This window comes from Oncorhynchus mykiss, chromosome 30 (genome assembly GCF_057628025.1).
Source record: "Oncorhynchus mykiss isolate SJ-2025 chromosome 30, ASM5762802v1, whole genome shotgun sequence".
Taxonomy (NCBI): Eukaryota; Metazoa; Chordata; class Actinopteri; order Salmoniformes; family Salmonidae; genus Oncorhynchus; species Oncorhynchus mykiss.
Genome location: NC_143051.1, coordinates 29682392 through 29700227, shown reverse-complemented (window position 1 = coordinate 29700227; position 17836 = coordinate 29682392). Strand labels below are relative to the sequence as shown.

Below are 17836 nucleotides of genomic sequence, written 5' to 3'. Positions count from 1 at the left end.
GAGTGTGCTGAGTTGCCATCAAGGCAAAGGGTGGCTACTTTGAAGAATCTAAAATCTAAAATATATTTTTATTTGTTGAACACTTTTTTGGTTACTACATGATTCCATATGTGTTATTTCATAGTTTTGATATCTTCACTATTATTCTACAATGTAGAAAACAGTCAAAAGAAAGAAAAACTTCAAACTGTCCAAACTTTTGACTGGTACTGTACATATTAAATTGTGTTAGATATTTCTGAGCGTAAGGTGCCAGGTGGGACAATCTTGACTTCCTTTGATGTTTAGATGTGCTGTCTGTAATCACCCTCATGAGTCAAACCAATTCATACAATGTTTTCTCAATACTGATTTGCAAAGTCTTTATTACATTTGTCAAACTGTGTGATGAAGAAACAAGTACTGTATTGCAGTGGAAAACAAGTTAGTTAATAGTTAGTCAAGAAAGGAAATAACAAAACTCAAATAAATATTTTAATCTACCTTATTATACATTAAATAAATAACTGATATCCATTTTAGTCAGTGGACAGCACAGCTTGAAACCACATAAATTACATAGCTAATAAATACATAAACATACATGCTGTTCAGCTCAGCTGTAACTTTGATTAACAATCAGTAGTATAATATAAAAAATTGTACAATGCGATAAAAACTTTGTGGATTATTAAGGCCATTATGAATTTTATTTTCATGCCAAAAAAAAAAGATTTAAGCACCCAATGAAGTCTCCTGATTAGCAGATATAGATAGATAATTTGCTGTTCTTGTGATGACAGTTGCCTACTGATGTTAGTGTTGTCACCTCAGAATAGTCCATTTCTGGTGGTGTACTGTACATTGTAAGATCTGCGTCTGTGCCAGCGTCTCCTTACAGCTGCACAGCAGCCACATAGCATACACTGCAAAAGAAAGATGGGGAAGCATGATTCACATGCAAAATATAATTGTAGAAATTAAACAGCTTATTGGATGAAATACTTTGTAAACTATTTTCAGAGTACACATGTGAACAAAAGCCTATACGTACACATAGCAGGATCCACAGGGGTACCAGAATGATAGCGATGCCACAAGGAATGATAATGGCCAAAGCCCAGCCAGGAAAACCTCCAACACTTGTGGTATTGAAAGGAGTGGTCAGTAAAAGGGTAGGAGGTGCTGTGGTGCTGGTAGTTGTAGTTGGGGCAACAGTGGTGGTCATGACACCTAGAATGGAATTGTAAAATGTAAAATGTTTTTTTAAACCTTTATTTAACTAGGAAAGTCATTTAAAAACAAATTCTTATTTTCAATGATGGCCTAGGAACAGTGGGTTAACTGCCTGTTCAGGGGCAGAACGACAAATTTGTACCATGTCAGCTCAAGTTTGAACTTGCAACCTTCCGGTTACTAGTCCAACGCTATAACCACTAGGCTACCCTGCCGCCCCATGTAGTAACCATATAACATTGATATATAAGTGTTTTCGAGATTGAGTATTATACACGTTGCATGGTGTTTCATAACTCACTGTCATAAATAAACATAGAAATGACAACTGTATGGTAACAAAAGCAGCATACCTGAGAATTTTAAGACTTCCTGTAGAAAACCACTAGGGTTGTTGAAATCATCCTCTTTGTATACATACGTCACGTTTGCCCTGATTTCAGTGCCATCCACACTGTGGATGTAAAAATGGGTTTTTTGAGCATAGTCCCTTTTTCCTGTTTAGCTGTAAAAGCAGCAGCTAAATGAAATCTGCAGAAATTCTAAAGAGTGCAGTTGAGAAAGACGGGTTGGTTGAAGGTTATGACGTTGTACTTACATGAAGTTGGCATTGGGAAATTGAAACTGGTTGCCGTTTGGTTCACTGAGAAGTTGACGGAGCTAAAAGGGGACAAAACATCAAGTTATCAATTACCATCATGACCTGAACATGACCATGGATGTATCTTATGTGTAGAAGTACAGTATCTTACTAGTCTGTTAATTGAAAGCTGTATCTGGACGTAGGTCTCATTGGTGAATGCGAGTCTATTACTTAGAGACTCCAGGGTTACATTGGTTATTTTGAAACCAAGGTTGATGGCAAATGAAGTATCTGAAAGTTCTGTAAGCAGACAAAAACATGGTCACTATAGCAACAGATCAAATTAACTGCTACAATTTAGGAGTTTCAACAACATAAAAAAAACATTCAAGAAGTATTTAGATAGCAGGAGCAGTTGAATGTTGACTTCAGAAATTATTTTATAGAGAGGACATAAATGTCTTCATGAAACCTAATTCCTTGAACTCACTGATATAAGTTGCATTCTGGAAGGTGGTTTGAGTGGTCTTGGATTGAAGAGACAGTTGCTTATTGACGGCACCAAGTACATCAGCCTCAGTGGGGACTGGTTTTTTGAGGTTGAATATCAGTTTAACAAAAACCACCACTGTGCCGAATCTAAGAGAAAATAATAATACATGGAAAATTACATTTCCTAAAGAAAATGTGTGTATTTGCTAGCTTGTCTTAAAGTAATCATGGTTGTAAAATAAGTTATAGTATTGGCAGTCAGGGCAGTAGTAATGGTAGTGACTGGTTATAATTGGAAAAACTGGCTACATGGAAAGATTGATTGATGGATAGGATAGGACAGGACAGGACAGGACAGGATAGGATAGGAAAGGAAAGGATAGCCTGAACATATGAAAGTTGATACGGTCTCTCTAGCTTGAACGGTTCAATAGTTAATATTTTCTGGGGTTGGTTATTACGTATATGCTAATTTATACTAATTTAAATTGTTTTAGTTTAGAAAGTTTAGAAAATGTTAAAATAATTAGAAAAGTATGTAAGAAATCTAGTGGTCTTGCCTTCAGCAAGCACATTAATTATAATGGATTGGATTTATATTAAGCCTTTTGACCGATTGATGCACTCAAAGAGCTTTTCTAAAGAAAGGTTGACATTTTGGATGCTTTTAATTAAAACATCAGTAGTTAATGACACAAGCATGGATATACATGGTTCATTGTTGCAAAGGTTCCTTGTTTGACAAAGTGTTCATTGAATTGTATGAAAACATTATAATAAATGATCTTGCTTACCTAGTTGTTGATGTCACTGAAGTCAAAAGGGTAGGAAGAGGTGTCTTGTTGGTAGTTGTTGTTGTTGTTGGGGCAACAGTGGTGGTCAGGAGACCTAGAATAGAAATGGAAATACATTTTAGAGGGATTATAAACTTGTAATATGTCATATAACATTGATATATAAGTGTTTTCGAGATTGAGTATTATACACGTTACATGGTGTTTGATAACTCACTGTCATAAATAAACATAGAAATGACAACCGTATGGTAACAAAAGCAGCATACCTGAGACTTTTAAGACTTCCTGTAGAAAACCACTAGGGTGGTTGACATCTTCCTCTTTGTATACATACGTCACGTTTGCCGTGATTTCAGTGCCATCATCACTGTGGACGTAAAAATGGGTTTTGTGTGAGAGTTAAACATGTTCCTTTCATCCTGTTTAGCTGCACAAGCAGCAGCTAAATGAAATCTGCAGAAATTCTAAAGAGTGCAGTTGAGAAAGACGGGTTGGTTCAAGGTTATGACGTTGTACTTACATGAAGTTGGCGTTGGGAAATTGAAACTGTTTGCCGTCTGGTTCACTGAGAACCTTATGGAGCTAAAAGGGGACAAAACATCAAGTTGTCAATTACTATCATGACCTGAACATGACCATGGATGTATCTTATGTGTAGAAGTACAGTATCTTACTAGTCTGTTAATTGAATCCTGTATCTGGGTTTCGGTCTCATTGGTGAGTGTGAGTCTATTACTTAGAGACTCCTGCGTTACATTGGTTATTTTGAAACCAAGGTCGATGGCAAATGAAGTATCTGTAAGTTCTGTGAGCACACAAAAAAATGGTCACTATAGCAACAGATCAAATGAACTGCTACAATTTAGGAGTTTCAACAACATTAAAAAACATTCAAAAAGTATTTAGATAGCAGGAGCAGTTGAATGTTTACTTATTAAGAGATTGTTTTATAGAGTGGAAAAAAATGTCTTCATGAAGCCTAATTTGTTGAACTCACTGATATAAGTTGCATTCTGGAAGGTGGTTTGAGTGGTCGTGAATTGAGGAGACAATTGCTTCTTGACGGCACCAAGGACATCATCCTCAGTGGGGACTGGTGTTTTGACCTTGAATATCAGTTTAACAAAAACTCCCACTGTGCCGAATCTAAGAGAAAATAATAATACATGGAAAATTACATTTCCTAAAGAAAATGTGTGTACTTGCTAGCTTGTCTTAAAGTAATCATGGTTGTAAAATAAGTCACAGGATTGGTAATCACTGCAGTAGTAATGGTAGTGACTGGTTATAATTGGAAAAACTGGCTACATGGAAAGATTGATTGATGGATAGGATAGGACAGGACAGGACAGGACAGGATAGGATAGGAAAGGAAAGGATAGCCTGAACATATGAAAGTTGATACGGTCTCTCTAGCTTGAACGGTTCAATAGTTAATATTTTCTGGGGTTGGTTATTACGTATATGCTAATTTATACTAATTTAAATTGTTTTAGTTTAGAAAGTTTAGAAAATGTTAAAATAATTAGAAAAGTATGTAAGAAATCTAGTGGTCTTGCCTTCAGCAAGCACATTAATTATAATGGATTGGATTTATATTAAGCCTTTTGACCGATTGATGCACTCAAAGAGCTTTTCTAAAGAAAGGTTGACATTTTGGATGCTTTTAATTAAAACATCAGTAGTTAATGACACAAGCATGGATATACATGGTTCATTGTTGCAAAGGTTCCTTGTTTGACAAAGTGTTCATTGAATTGTATGAAAACATTATAATAAATTAACTTGCTTACCTAGTTGTTGATGTCACTGAAGTCAAAAGGGTAGGAAGTGGTGTGTTGTTGGTAGTTGTTGTTGTTGTTGGGGCAACAGTGGTGGTCAGGAGACCTAGAATAGAAATGGAAATACATTTTAGAGGGATTATAAACTTGTAATATGTCATATAACATTGATATATCAGTGTTTTCGAGATTGAGTATTATACACGTTACATGGTGTTTGATAACTCACTGTCATAAATAAACATAGAAATGACAACCGTATGGTAACAAAAGCAGCATACCTGAGACTTTTAAGACTTCCTGTAGAAAACCACTAGGGTGGTTGACATCTTCCTCTTTGTATACATACGTCACGTTTGCCGTGATTTCAGTGCCATCATCACTGTGGACGTAAAAATGGGTTTTGTGTGAGAGTTAAACATGTTCCTTTCATCCTGTTTAGCTGCACAAGCAGCAGCTAAATGAAATCTGCAGAAATTCTAAAGAGTGCAGTTGAGAAAGACGGGTTGGTTCAAGGTTATGACGTTGTACTTACATGAAGTTGGCGTTGGGAAATTGAAACTGTTTGCCGTCTGGTTCACTGAGAACCTTATGGAGCTAAAAGGGGACAAAACATCAAGTTGTCAATTACTATCATGACCTGAACATGACCATGGATGTATCTTATGTGTAGAAGTACAGTATCTTACTAGTCTGTTAATTGAATCCTGTATCTGGGTTTCGGTCTCATTGGTGAGTGTGAGTCTATTACTTAGAGACTCCTGCGTTACATTGGTTATTTTGAAACCAAGGTCGATGGCAAATGAAGTATCTGTAAGTTCTGTGAGCACACAAAAAAATGGTCACTATAGCAACAGATCAAATGAACTGCTACAATTTAGGAGTTTCAACAACATTAAAAAACATTCAAAAAGTATTTAGATAGCAGGAGCAGTTGAATGTTTACTTATTAAGAGATTGTTTTATAGAGTGGAAAAAAATGTCTTCATGAAGCCTAATTTGTTGAACTCACTGATATAAGTTGCATTCTGGAAGGTGGTTTGAGTGGTCGTGAATTGAGGAGACAATTGCTTCTTGACGGCACCAAGGACATCATCCTCAGTGGGGACTGGTGTTTTGACCTTGAATATCAGTTTAACAAAAACTCCCACTGTGCCGAATCTAAGAGAAAATAATAATACATGGAAAATTACATTTCCTAAAGAAAATGTGTGTACTTGCTAGCTTGTCTTAAAGTAATCATGGTTGTAAAATAAGTTACAGGATTGGTAATCACTGCAGTAGTAATGGTAGTGACTGGTTATAATTGGAAAAAGAAAGTCGATGGAAAGATTGATTGATGGATAGGATAGGATAGGAAAGGATAGCCTGAACATATGAAAGTTGGTTCGGTCTCTCTAGCTTGAACGGTTCAAGAGTTAATATTATTTTTGGTGGGTTATTATATGCTAATTTATACTCATTTAAATTGTTTTAGTTTAGAACGTTTAGAAAATGTTAAAATAATTAGAAAAAGTATGTAAGAAATCTAGTGGTCTTGCCTTCAGCAAGCACATTAATTATAATGGATTGGATTTATATTAAGCCTTTTGACCGATTGATGCACTCAAAGAGCTTTTCTAAAGAAAGGTTGACATTTTGGATGCTTTTAATTAAAACATCAGTAGTTAACGACACAAGCATGGATATACATGGTTCATTGTTGCAAAGGTTCCTTGTTTGACAAAGTGTTCATTGAATTGTATGAAAACATTATACTAAATGATCTTGCTTACCTAGTTGTTGATGTCACTGAAGTCAAAAGGGTAGGAAGTGGTGTGGTGTTGGTAGTTGTTGTTGGGGCAACAGTGGTGGTCAGGAGACCTAGAATAGAAATGGAAATACATTTTAGAGGGATTATAAACTTGTAATATGTCATATAACATTGATATATAAGTGTTTTCGAGATTGAGTATTATACACGTTACATGGTGTTTGATAACTCACTGTCATAAATAAACATAGAAATGACAACCGTATGGTAACAAAAGCAGCATACCTGAGACTTTTAAGACTTCCTGTAGAAAACCACTAGGGTGGTTGACATCTTCCGCTTTGTATACATACATCACGTTTGCCGTGATTTCAGTGCCATCATCACTGTGGACGTAAAAATGGGTTTTGTGTGAGAGTTAAACATGTTCCTTTCATCCTGTTTAGCTGCACAAGCAGCAGCTAAATGAAATCTGCAGAAATTCTAAAGAGTGCAGTTGAGAAAGACGGGTTGGTTCAAGGTTATGACGTTGTACTTACATGAAGTTGGCGTTGGGAAATTGAAACTGTTTGCCGTCTGGTTCACTGAGAACCTTATGGAGCTAAAAGGGGACAAAACATCAAGTTGTCAATTACTATCATGACCTGAACATGACCATGGATGTATCTTATGTGTAGAAGTACAGTATCTTACTAGTCTGTTAATTGAATCCTGTATCTGGGTTTCGGTCTCATTGGTGAGTGTGAGTCTATTACTTAGAGACTCCTGCGTTACATTGGTTATTTTGAAACCAAGGTCGATGGCAAATGAAGTATCTGTAAGTTCTGTGAGCACACAAAAAAATGGTCACTATAGCAACAGATCAAATGAACTGCTACAATTTAGGAGTTTCAACAACATTCAAAAACATTCAAAAAGTATTTAGATAGCAGGAGCAGTTGAATGTTTACTTATTAAGAGATTATTTTATAGAGTGGAAAAAAATGTCTTCATGAAGCCTAATTTGTTGAACTCACTGATATAAGTTGCATTCTGGAAGGTGGTTTGAGTGGTCGTGAATTGAGGAGACAATTGCTTCTTGACGGCACCAAGGACATCATCCTCAGTGGGGACTGGTGTTTTGACCTTGAATATCAGTTTAACAAAAACTCCCACTGTGCCGAATCTAAGAGAAAATAATAATATATGGAAAATTACATTTCCTAAAGAAAATGTGTGTATTTGCTAGCTTGTCTTAAAGTAATCATGGTTGTAAAATAAGTTACAGGATTGGTAATCACTGCAGTAGTAATGGTAGTGACTGGTTATAATTGGAAAAAGAAAGTCGATGGAAAGATTGATTGATGGATAGGATAGGATAGGAAAGGATAGCCTGAACATATGAAAGTTGGTTCGGTCTCTCTAGCTGGAACGGTTCAAGAGTTAATATTATTTTTGGTGGGTTATTATATGCTAATTTATACTAATTTAAATTGTTTTGGTTTAGAACGTTTAGAAAATGTTAAAATAATTAGAAAAAGTATGTAAGAAATCTAGTGGTCTTGCCTTCAGCAAGCACATTAATTATAATTGATTGGATTTATATTAAGCCTTTTGACGGATTGATGCACTCAAAGAGCTTTTCTAAAGAAAGGTTGACATTTTGGATGCTTTTAATTAAAACATCAGTAGTTAACGACACAAGCATGGATATACATGGTTCATTGTTGCAAAGGTTCCTTGTTTGACAAAGTGTTCATTGAATTGTATGAAAACATTATAATAAATGATCTTGCTTACCTAGTTGTTGATGTCACTGAAGTCAAAAGGGTAGGAAGTGGTGTGGTGTTGGTAGTTGTTGTTGTTGTTGGGGCAACAGTGGGGGTCAGGAGACCTAGAATAGAAATGGAAATACATTTTAGAGGGATTATGAACTTGTAATATGTCATATAACATTGATATATAAGTGTTTTCGAGATTGAGTATTATACACGTTACATGGTGTTTGATAACTCACTGTCATAAATAAACATAGAAATGACAACTGTATGGTAACAAAAGCAGCATACCTGAGACTTTTAAGACTTCCTGTAGAAAACCACTAGGGTGGTTGACATCTTCCGCTTTGTATACATACGTCACGTTTGCCGTGATTTCAGTGCCATCATCACTGTGGACGTAAAAATGGGTTTTGTGTGAGAGTTAAACATGTTCCTTTCATCCTGTTTAGCTGCACAAGCAGCAGCTAAATGAAATCTGCAGAAATTCTAAAGAGTGCAGTTGAGAAAGACGGGTTGGTTCAAGGTTATGACGTTGTACTTACATGAAGTTGGCGTTGGGAAATTGAAACTGTTTGCCGTCTGGTTCACTGAGAACCTTATGGAGCTAAAAGGGGACAAAACATCAAGTTGTCAATTACTATCATGACCTGAACATGACCATGGATGTATCTTATGTGTAGAAGTACAGTATCTTACTAGTCTGTTAATTGAATCCTGTATCTGGGTTTCGGTCTCATTGGTGAGTGTGAGTCTATTACTTAGAGACTCCTGCGTTACATTGGTTATTTTGAAACCAAGGTCGATGGCAAATGAAGTATCTGTAAGTTCTGTGAGCACACAAAAAAATGGTCACTATAGCAACAGATCAAATGAACTGCTACAATTTAGGAGTTTCAACAACATTCAAAAACATTCAAAAAGTATTTAGATAGCAGGAGCAGTTGAATGTTTACTTATTAAGAGATTATTTTATAGAGTGGAAAAAAATGTCTTCATGAAGCCTAATTTGTTGAACTCACTGATATAAGTTGCATTCTGGAAGGTGGTTTGAGTGGTCGTGAATTGAGGAGACAATTGCTTCTTGACGGCACCAAGGACATCATCCTCAGTGGGGACTGGTGTTTTGACCTTGAATATCAGTTTAACAAAAACTCCCACTGTGCCGAATCTAAGAGAAAATAATAATACATGGAAAATTACATTTCCTAAAGAAAATGTGTGTATTTGCTAGCTTGTCTTAAAGTAATCATGGTTGTAAAATAAGTTACAGGATTGGTAATCACTGCAGTAGTAATGGTAGTGACTGGTTATAATTGGAAAAAGAAAGTCGATGGAAAGATTGATTGATGGATAGGATAGGATAGGAAAGGATAGCCTGAACATATGAAAGTTGGTTCGGTCTCTCTAGCTGGAACGGTTCAAGAGTTAATATCATTTTTGGTGGGTTATTATATGCTAATTTATACTAATTTAAATTGTTTTGGTTTAGAACGTTTAGAAAATGTTAAAATAATTAGAAAAAGTATGTAAGAAATCTAGTGGTCTTGCCTTCAGCAAGCACATTAATTATAATGGATTGGATTTATATTAAGCCTTTTGACCGATTGATGCACTCAAAGAGCTTTTCTAAAGAAAGGTTGACATTTTGGATGCTTTTAATTAAAACATCAGTAGTTAACGACACAAGCATGGATATACATGGTTCATTGTTGCAAAGGTTCCTTGTTTGACAAAGTGTTCATTGAATTGTATGAAAACATTATAATAAATGATCTTGCTTACCTAGTTGTTGATGTCACTGAAGTCAAAAGGGTAGGAAGTGGTGTGGTGTTGGTAGTTGTTGTTGTTGTTGGGGCAACAGTGGTGGTCAGGAGACCTAGAATAGAAATGGAAATACATTTTAGAGGGATTATAAACTTGTAATATGTCATATAACATTGATATATAAGTGTTTTCGAGATTGAGTATTATACACGTTACATGGTGTTTGATAACTCACTGTCATAAATAAACATAGAAATGACAACTGTATGGTAACAAAAGCAGCATACCTGAGACTTTTAAGACTTCCTGTAGAAAACCACTAGGGTGGTTGACATCTTCCGCTTTGTATACATACGTCACGTTTGCCGTGATTTCAGTGCCATCATCACTGTGGACGTAAAAATGGGTTTTGTGTGAGAGTTAAACATGTTCCTTTCATCCTGTTTAGCTGCACAAGCAGCAGCTAAATGAAATTTGCAGAAATTCTAAAGAGTGCAGTTGAGAAAGACGGGTTGGTTCAAGGTTATGACGTTGTACTTACATGAAGTTGGCGTTGGGAAATTGAAACTGTTTGCCGTCTGGTTCACTGAGAACCTTATGGAGCTAAAAGGGGACAAAACATCAAGTTGTCAATTACTATCATGACCTGAACATGACCATGGATGTATCTTATGTGTAGAAGTACAGTATCTTACTAGTCTGTTAATTGAATCCTGTATCTGGGTTTCGGTCTCATTGGTGAGTGTGAGTCTATTACTTAGAGACTCCTGCGTTACATTGGTTATTTTGAAACCAAGGTCGATGGCAAATGAAGTATCTGTAAGTTCTGTGAGCACACAAAAAAATGGTCACTATAGCAACAGATCAAATGAACTGCTACAATTTAGGAGTTTCAACAACATTCAAAAACATTCAAAAAGTATTTAGATAGCAGGAGCAGTTGAATGTTTACTTATTAAGAGATTATTTTATAGAGTGGAAAAAAATGTCTTCATGAAGCCTAATTTGTTGAACTCACTGATATAAGTTGCATTCTGGAAGGTGGTTTGAGTGGTCGTGAATTGAGGAGACAATTGCTTCTTGACGGCACCAAGGACATCATCCTCAGTGGGGACTGGTGTTTTGACCTTGAATATCAGTTTAACAAAAACTCCCACTGTGCCGAATCTAAGAGAAAATAATAATACATGGAAAATTACATTTCCTAAAGAAAATGTGTGTACTTGCTAGCTTGTCTTAAAGTAATCATGGTTGTAAAATAAGTTACAGGATTGGTAATCACTGCAGTAGTAATGGTAGTGACTGGTTATAATTGGAAAAAGAAAGTCGATGGAAAGATTGATTGATGGATAGGATAGGATAGGAAAGGATAGCCTGAACATATGAAAGTTGGTTCGGTCTCTCTAGCTGGAACGGTTCAAGAGTTAATATCATTTTTGGTGGGTTATTATATGCTAATTTATACTAATTTAAATTGTTTTGGTTTAGAACGTTTAGAAAATGTTAAAATAATTAGAAAAAGTATGTAAGAAATCTAGTGGTCTTGCCTTCAGCAAGCACATTAATTATAATGGATTGGATTTATATTAAGCCTTTTGACCGATTGATGCACTCAAAGAGCTTTTCTAAAGAAAGGTTGACATTTTGGATGCTTTTAATTAAAACATCAGTAGTTAACGACACAAGCATGGATATACATGGTTCATTGTTGCAAAGGTTCCTTGTTTGACAAAGTGTTCATTGAATTGTATGAAAACATTATAATAAATGATCTTGCTTACCTAGTTGTTGATGTCACTGAAGTCAAAAGGGTAGGAAGTGGTGTGGTGTTGGTAGTTGTTGTTGTTGTTGGGGCAACAGTGGTGGTCAGGAGACCTAGAATAGAAATGGAAATACATTTTAGAGGGATTATAAACTTGTAATATGTCATATAACATTGATATATAAGTGTTTTCGAGATTGAGTATTATACACGTTACATGGTGTTTGATAACTCACTGTCATAAATAAACATAGAAATGACAACTGTATGGTAACAAAAGCAGCATACCTGAGACTTTTAAGACTTCCTGTAGAAAACCACTAGGGTGGTTGACATCTTCCGCTTTGTATACATACGTCACGTTTGCCGTGATTTCAGTGCCATCATCACTGTGGACGTAAAAATGGGTTTTGTGTGAGAGTTAAACATGTTCCTTTCATCCTGTTTAGCTGCACAAGCAGCAGCTAAATGAAATTTGCAGAAATTCTAAAGAGTGCAGTTGAGAAAGACGGGTTGGTTCAAGGTTATGACGTTGTACTTACATGAAGTTGGCGTTGGGAAATTGAAACTGTTTGCCGTCTGGTTCACTGAGAACCTTATGGAGCTAAAAGGGGACAAAACATCAAGTTGTCAATTACTATCATGACCTGAACATGACCATGGATGTATCTTATGTGTAGAAGTACAGTATCTTACTAGTCTGTTAATTGAATCCTGTATCTGGGTTTCGGTCTCATTGGTGAGTGTGAGTCTATTACTTAGAGACTCCTGCGTTACATTGGTTATTTTGAAACCAAGGTCGATGGCAAATGAAGTATCTGTAAGTTCTGTGAGCACACAAAAAAATGGTCACTATAGCAACAGATCAAATGAACTGCTACAATTTAGGAGTTTCAACAACATTCAAAAACATTCAAAAAGTATTTAGATAGCAGGAGCAGTTGAATGTTTACTTATTAAGAGATTATTTTATAGAGTGGAAAAAAATGTCTTCATGAAGCCTAATTTGTTGAACTCACTGATATAAGTTGCATTCTGGAAGGTGGTTTGAGTGGTCGTGAATTGAGGAGACAATTGCTTCTTGACGGCACCAAGGACATCATCCTCAGTGGGGACTGGTGTTTTGACCTTGAATATCAGTTTAACAAAAACTCCCACTGTGCCGAATCTAAGAGAAAATAATAATACATGGAAAATTACATTTCCTAAAGAAAATGTGTGTACTTGCTAGCTTGTCTTAAAGTAATCATGGTTGTAAAATAAGTTACAGGATTGGTAATCACTGCAGTAGTAATGGTAGTGACTGGTTATAATTGGAAAAAGAAAGTCGATGGAAAGATTGATTGATGGATAGGATAGGATAGGAAAGGATAGCCTGAACATATGAAAGTTGGTTCGGTCTCTCTAGCTTGAACGGTTCAAGAGTTAATATTATTTTTGGTGGGTTATTATATGCTAATTTATACTCATTTAAATTGTTTTAGTTTAGAACGTTTAGAAAATGTTAAAATAATTAGAAAAAGTATGTAAGAAATCTAGTGGTCTTGCCTTCAGCAAGCACATTAATTATAATGGATTGGATTTATATTAAGCCTTTTGACCGATTGATGCACTCAAAGAGCTTTTCTAAAGAAAGGTTGAAATTTTGGATGCTTTTATTAAAACATCAGTAGTTAACGACACAAGCATGGATATACATGGTTCATTGTTGCAAAGGTTCCTTGTTTGACAAAGTGTTCATTGAATTGTATGAAAACATTATAATAAATGATCTTGCTTACCTAGTTGTTGATGTCACTGAAGTCAAAAGGGTAGGAAGTGGTGTGGTGTTGGTAGTTGTTGTTGTTGTTGGGGCAACAGTGGTGGTCAGGAGACCTAGAATAGAAATGGAAATACATTTTAGAGGGATTATAAACTTGTAATATGTCATATAACATTGATATATAAGTGTTTTCGAGATTGAGTATTATACACGTTACATGGTGTTTGATAACTCACTGTCATAAATAAACATAGAAATGACAACTGTATGGTAACAAAAGCAGCATACCTGAGACTTTTAAGACTTCCTGTAGAAAACCACTAGGGTGGTTGACATCTTCCGCTTTGTATACATACGTCACGTTTGCCGTGATTTCAGTGCCATCATCACTGTGGACGTAAAAATGGGTTTTGTGTGAGAGTTAAACATGTTCCTTTCATCCTGTTTAGCTGCACAAGCAGCAGCTAAATGAAATTTGCAGAAATTCTAAAGAGTGCAGTTGAGAAAGACGGGTTGGTTCAAGGTTATGACGTTGTACTTACATGAAGTTGGCGTTGGGAAATTGAAACTGTTTGCCGTCTGGTTCACTGAGAACCTTATGGAGCTAAAAGGGGACAAAACATCAAGTTGTCAATTACTATCATGACCTGAACATGACCATGGATGTATCTTATGTGTAGAAGTACAGTATCTTACTAGTCTGTTAATTGAATCCTGTATCTGGGTTTCGGTCCCATTGGTGAGTGTGAGTCTATTACTTAGAGACTCCTGCGTTACATTGGTTATTTTGAAACCAAGGTCGATGGCAAATGAAGTATCTGTAAGTTCTGTGAGCACACAAAAAAATGGTCACTATAGCAACAGATCAAATGAACTGCTACAATTTAGGAGTTTCAACAACATTCAAAAACATTCAAAAAGTATTTAGATAGCAGGAGCAGTTGAATGTTTACTTATTAAGAGATTATTTTATAGAGTGGAAAAAAATGTCTTCATGAAGCCTAATTTGTTGAACTCACTGATATAAGTTGCATTCTGGAAGGTGGTTTGAGTGGTCGTGAATTGAGGAGACAATTGCTTCTTGACGGCACCAAGGACATCATCCTCAGTGGGGACTGGTGTTTTGACCTTGAATATCAGTTTAACAAGAACTCCCACTGTGCCGAATCTAAGAGAAAATAATAATACATGGAAAATTACATTTCCTAAAGAAAATGTGTGTATTTGCTAGCTTGTCTTAAAGTAATCATGGTTGTAAAATAAGTTACAGGATTGGTAATCACTGCAGTAGTAATGGTAGTGACTGGTTATAATTGGAAAAAGAAAGTCGATGGAAAGATTGATTGATGGATAGGATAGGATAGGAAAGGATAGCCTGAACATATGAAAGTTGGTTCGGTCTCTCTAGCTGGAACGGTTCAAGAGTTAATATTATTTTTGGTGGGTTATTATATGCTAATTTATACTAATTTAAATTGTTTTGGTTTAGAACGTTTAGAAAATGTTAAAATAATTAGAAAAAGTATGTAAGAAATCTAGTGGTCTTGCCTTCAGCAAGCACATTAATTATAATGGATTGGATTTATATTAAGCCTTTTGACCGATTGATGCACTCAAAGAGCTTTTCTAAAGAAAGGTTGACATTTTGGATGCTTTTAATTAAAACATCAGTAGTTAACGACACAAGCATGGATATACATGGTTCATTGTTGCAAAGGTTCCTTGTTTGACAAAGTGTTCATTGAATTGTATGAAAACATTATAATAAATGATCTTGCTTACCTAGTTGTTGATGTCACTGAAGTCAAAAGGGTAGGAAGTGGTGTGGTGTTGGTAGTTGTTGTTGTTGTTGGGGCAACAGTGGGGGTCAGGAGACCTAGAATAGAAATGGAAATACATTTTAGAGGGATTATAAACTTGTAATATGTCATATAACATTGATATATAAGTGTTTTCGAGATTGAGTATTATACACGTTACATGGTGTTTGATAACTCACTGTCATAAATAAACATAGAAATGACAACTGTATGGTAACAAAAGCAGCATACCTGAGACTTTTAAGACTTCCTGTAGAAAACCACTAGGGTGGTTGACATCTTCCGCTTTGTATACATACGTCACGTTTGCCGTGATTTCAGTGCCATCATCACTGTGGACGTAAAAATGGGTTTTGTGTGAGAGTTAAACATGTTCCTTTCATCCTGTTTAGCTGCACAAGCAGCAGCTAAATGAAATCTGCAGAAATTCTAAAGAGTGCAGTTGAGAAAGACGGGTTGGTTCAAGGTTATGACGTTGTACTTACATGAAGTTGGCGTTGGGAAATTGAAACTGTTTGCCGTCTGGTTCACTGAGAACCTTATGGAGCTAAAAGGGGACAAAACATCAAGTTGTCAATTACTATCATGACCTGAACATGACCATGGATGTATCTTATGTGTAGAAGTACAGTATCTTACTAGTCTGTTAATTGAATCCTGTATCTGGGTTTCGGTCTCATTGGTGAGTGTGAGTCTATTACTTAGAGACTCCTGCGTTACATTGGTTATTTTGAAACCAAGGTCGATGGCAAATGAAGTATCTGTAAGTTCTGTGAGCACACAAAAAAATGGTCACTATAGCAACAGATCAAATGAACTGCTACAATTTAGGAGTTTCAACAACATTCAAAAACATTCAAAAAGTATTTAGATAGCAGGAGCAGTTGAATGTTTACTTATTAAGAGATTATTTTATAGAGTGGAAAAAAATGTCTTCATGAAGCCTAATTTGTTGAACTCACTGATATAAGTTGCATTCTGGAAGGTGGTTTGAGTGGTCGTGAATTGAGGAGACAATTGCTTCTTGACGGCACCAAGGACATCATCCTCAGTGGGGACTGGTGTTTTGACCTTGAATATCAGTTTAACAAAAACTCCCACTGTGCCGAATCTAAGAGAAAATAATAATACATGGAAAATTACATTTCCTAAAGAAAATGTGTGTACTTGCTAGCTTGTCTTAAAGTAATCATGGTTGTAAAATAAGTTACAGGATTGGTAATCACTGCAGTAGTAATGGTAGTGACTGGTAATAATTGGAAAAAGAAAGTCGATGGAAAGATTGATTGATTGATGGATAGGATAGGATAGGAAAGGATAGCCTGAACATATGAAAGTTGGTTCGGTCTCTCTAGCTTGAACGGTTCAAGAATTAATATTATTTTTGGTGGGTTATTATATGCTAATTTATACTCATTTAAATTGTTTTAGTTTAGAACGTTTAGAAAATGTTAAAATAATTAGAAAAAGTATGTAAGAAATCTAGTGGTCTTGCCTTCAGCAAGCACATTAATTATAATGGATTGGATTTATATTAAGCCTTTTGACCGATTGATGCACTCAAAGAGCTTTTCTAAGGAAAGGTTGACATTTTGGAATCTTTTAATTAAAACATCAGTAGTTAACGACACAAGCATGGATATACATGGTTCATTGTTGCAAAGGTTCCTTGTTTGACAAAGTGTTCATTGAATTGTATGAAAACATTATAATAAATGATCTTGCTTACCTAGTTGTTGATGTCACTGAAGTCAAAAGGGTAGGAAGTGGTGTGGTGTTGGTAGTTGTTGTTGTTGTTGGGGCAACAGTGGGGGTCAGGAGACCTAGAATAGAAATGGAAATACATTTTAGAGGGATTATAAACTTGTAATATGTCATATAACATTGATATATAAGTGTTTTCGAGATTGAGTATTATATACGTTACATGGTGTTTGATAACTCACTGTCATAAATAAACATTGAAATGACAACTGTATGGTAACAAAAGCAGCATACCTGAGACTTTTAAGACTTCCTGTAGAAAACCACTAGGGTGGTTGACATCTTCCGCTTCGTATACATACGTCACATTTGCCGTGATTTCAGTGCCATCATCACTGTGGACGTAAAAATGGGTTTTGTGTGAGAGTTAAACATGTTCCTTTCATCCTGTTTAGCTGCACAAGCAGCAGCTAAATGAAATCTGCAGAAATTCTAAAGAGTGCAGTTGAGAAAGACGGGTTGGTTCAAGGTTATGACGTTGTACTTACATGAAGTTGGCGTTGGGAAATTGAAACTGTTTGCCGTCTGGTTCACTGAGAACCTTATGGAGCTAAAAGGGGACAAAACATCAAGTTGTCAATTA

The 17836-nt window shown here is 35.8% G+C and overlaps 1 protein-coding gene and 1 long non-coding RNA gene across 2 annotated transcripts; both read right to left on the bottom strand.

The window, feature by feature from the left end:
• Nucleotides 1-345: 345 nt before the first annotated feature.
• LOC149970256 (uncharacterized) lies at nucleotides 346-5113 on the bottom strand. The gene is made up of 13 exons (XM_090228344.1): nucleotides 5098-5113; nucleotides 4881-4974; nucleotides 4085-4233; nucleotides 3762-3892; nucleotides 3608-3669; nucleotides 3354-3454; nucleotides 3085-3178; nucleotides 2289-2437; nucleotides 1968-2098; nucleotides 1814-1875; nucleotides 1569-1669; nucleotides 1034-1212; nucleotides 346-905 (listed from the first exon to the last, which is right to left on the bottom strand). The coding sequence occupies exons 1-13, from the start codon at nucleotides 5111-5113 to the stop codon at nucleotides 810-812; spliced, it is 1365 nt and encodes a 454-aa protein (XP_090084470.1). The 3' UTR covers nucleotides 346-809.
• Nucleotides 5114-15775: 10662 nt separating this feature from the next.
• Nucleotides 15776-16259, bottom strand: LOC149970255 (uncharacterized). Its single transcript, XR_016493611.1, has 3 exons — nucleotides 16129-16259; nucleotides 15975-16036; nucleotides 15776-15821 (listed from the first exon to the last, which is right to left on the bottom strand). It is a non-coding gene; the product is annotated as an uncharacterized LOC149970255 (long non-coding RNA).
• Between the last annotated feature and the right edge of the window lie 1577 nt (nucleotides 16260-17836).

Excerpts from the sequence above, each read along its gene's own strand:
- LOC149970256 (XM_090228344.1), bottom strand. Across the intron at positions 3,893-4,084 it reads CCAGAATGCAACTTATATCA|AACTTACAGATACTTCATTT; the intron begins GTGAGTTCAACA and ends GTGTGCTCACAG. Across the intron at positions 3,455-3,607 it reads TTTCCCAACGCCAACTTCAT|TGATGATGGCACTGAAATCA; the intron begins GTAAGTACAACG and ends TTACGTCCACAG.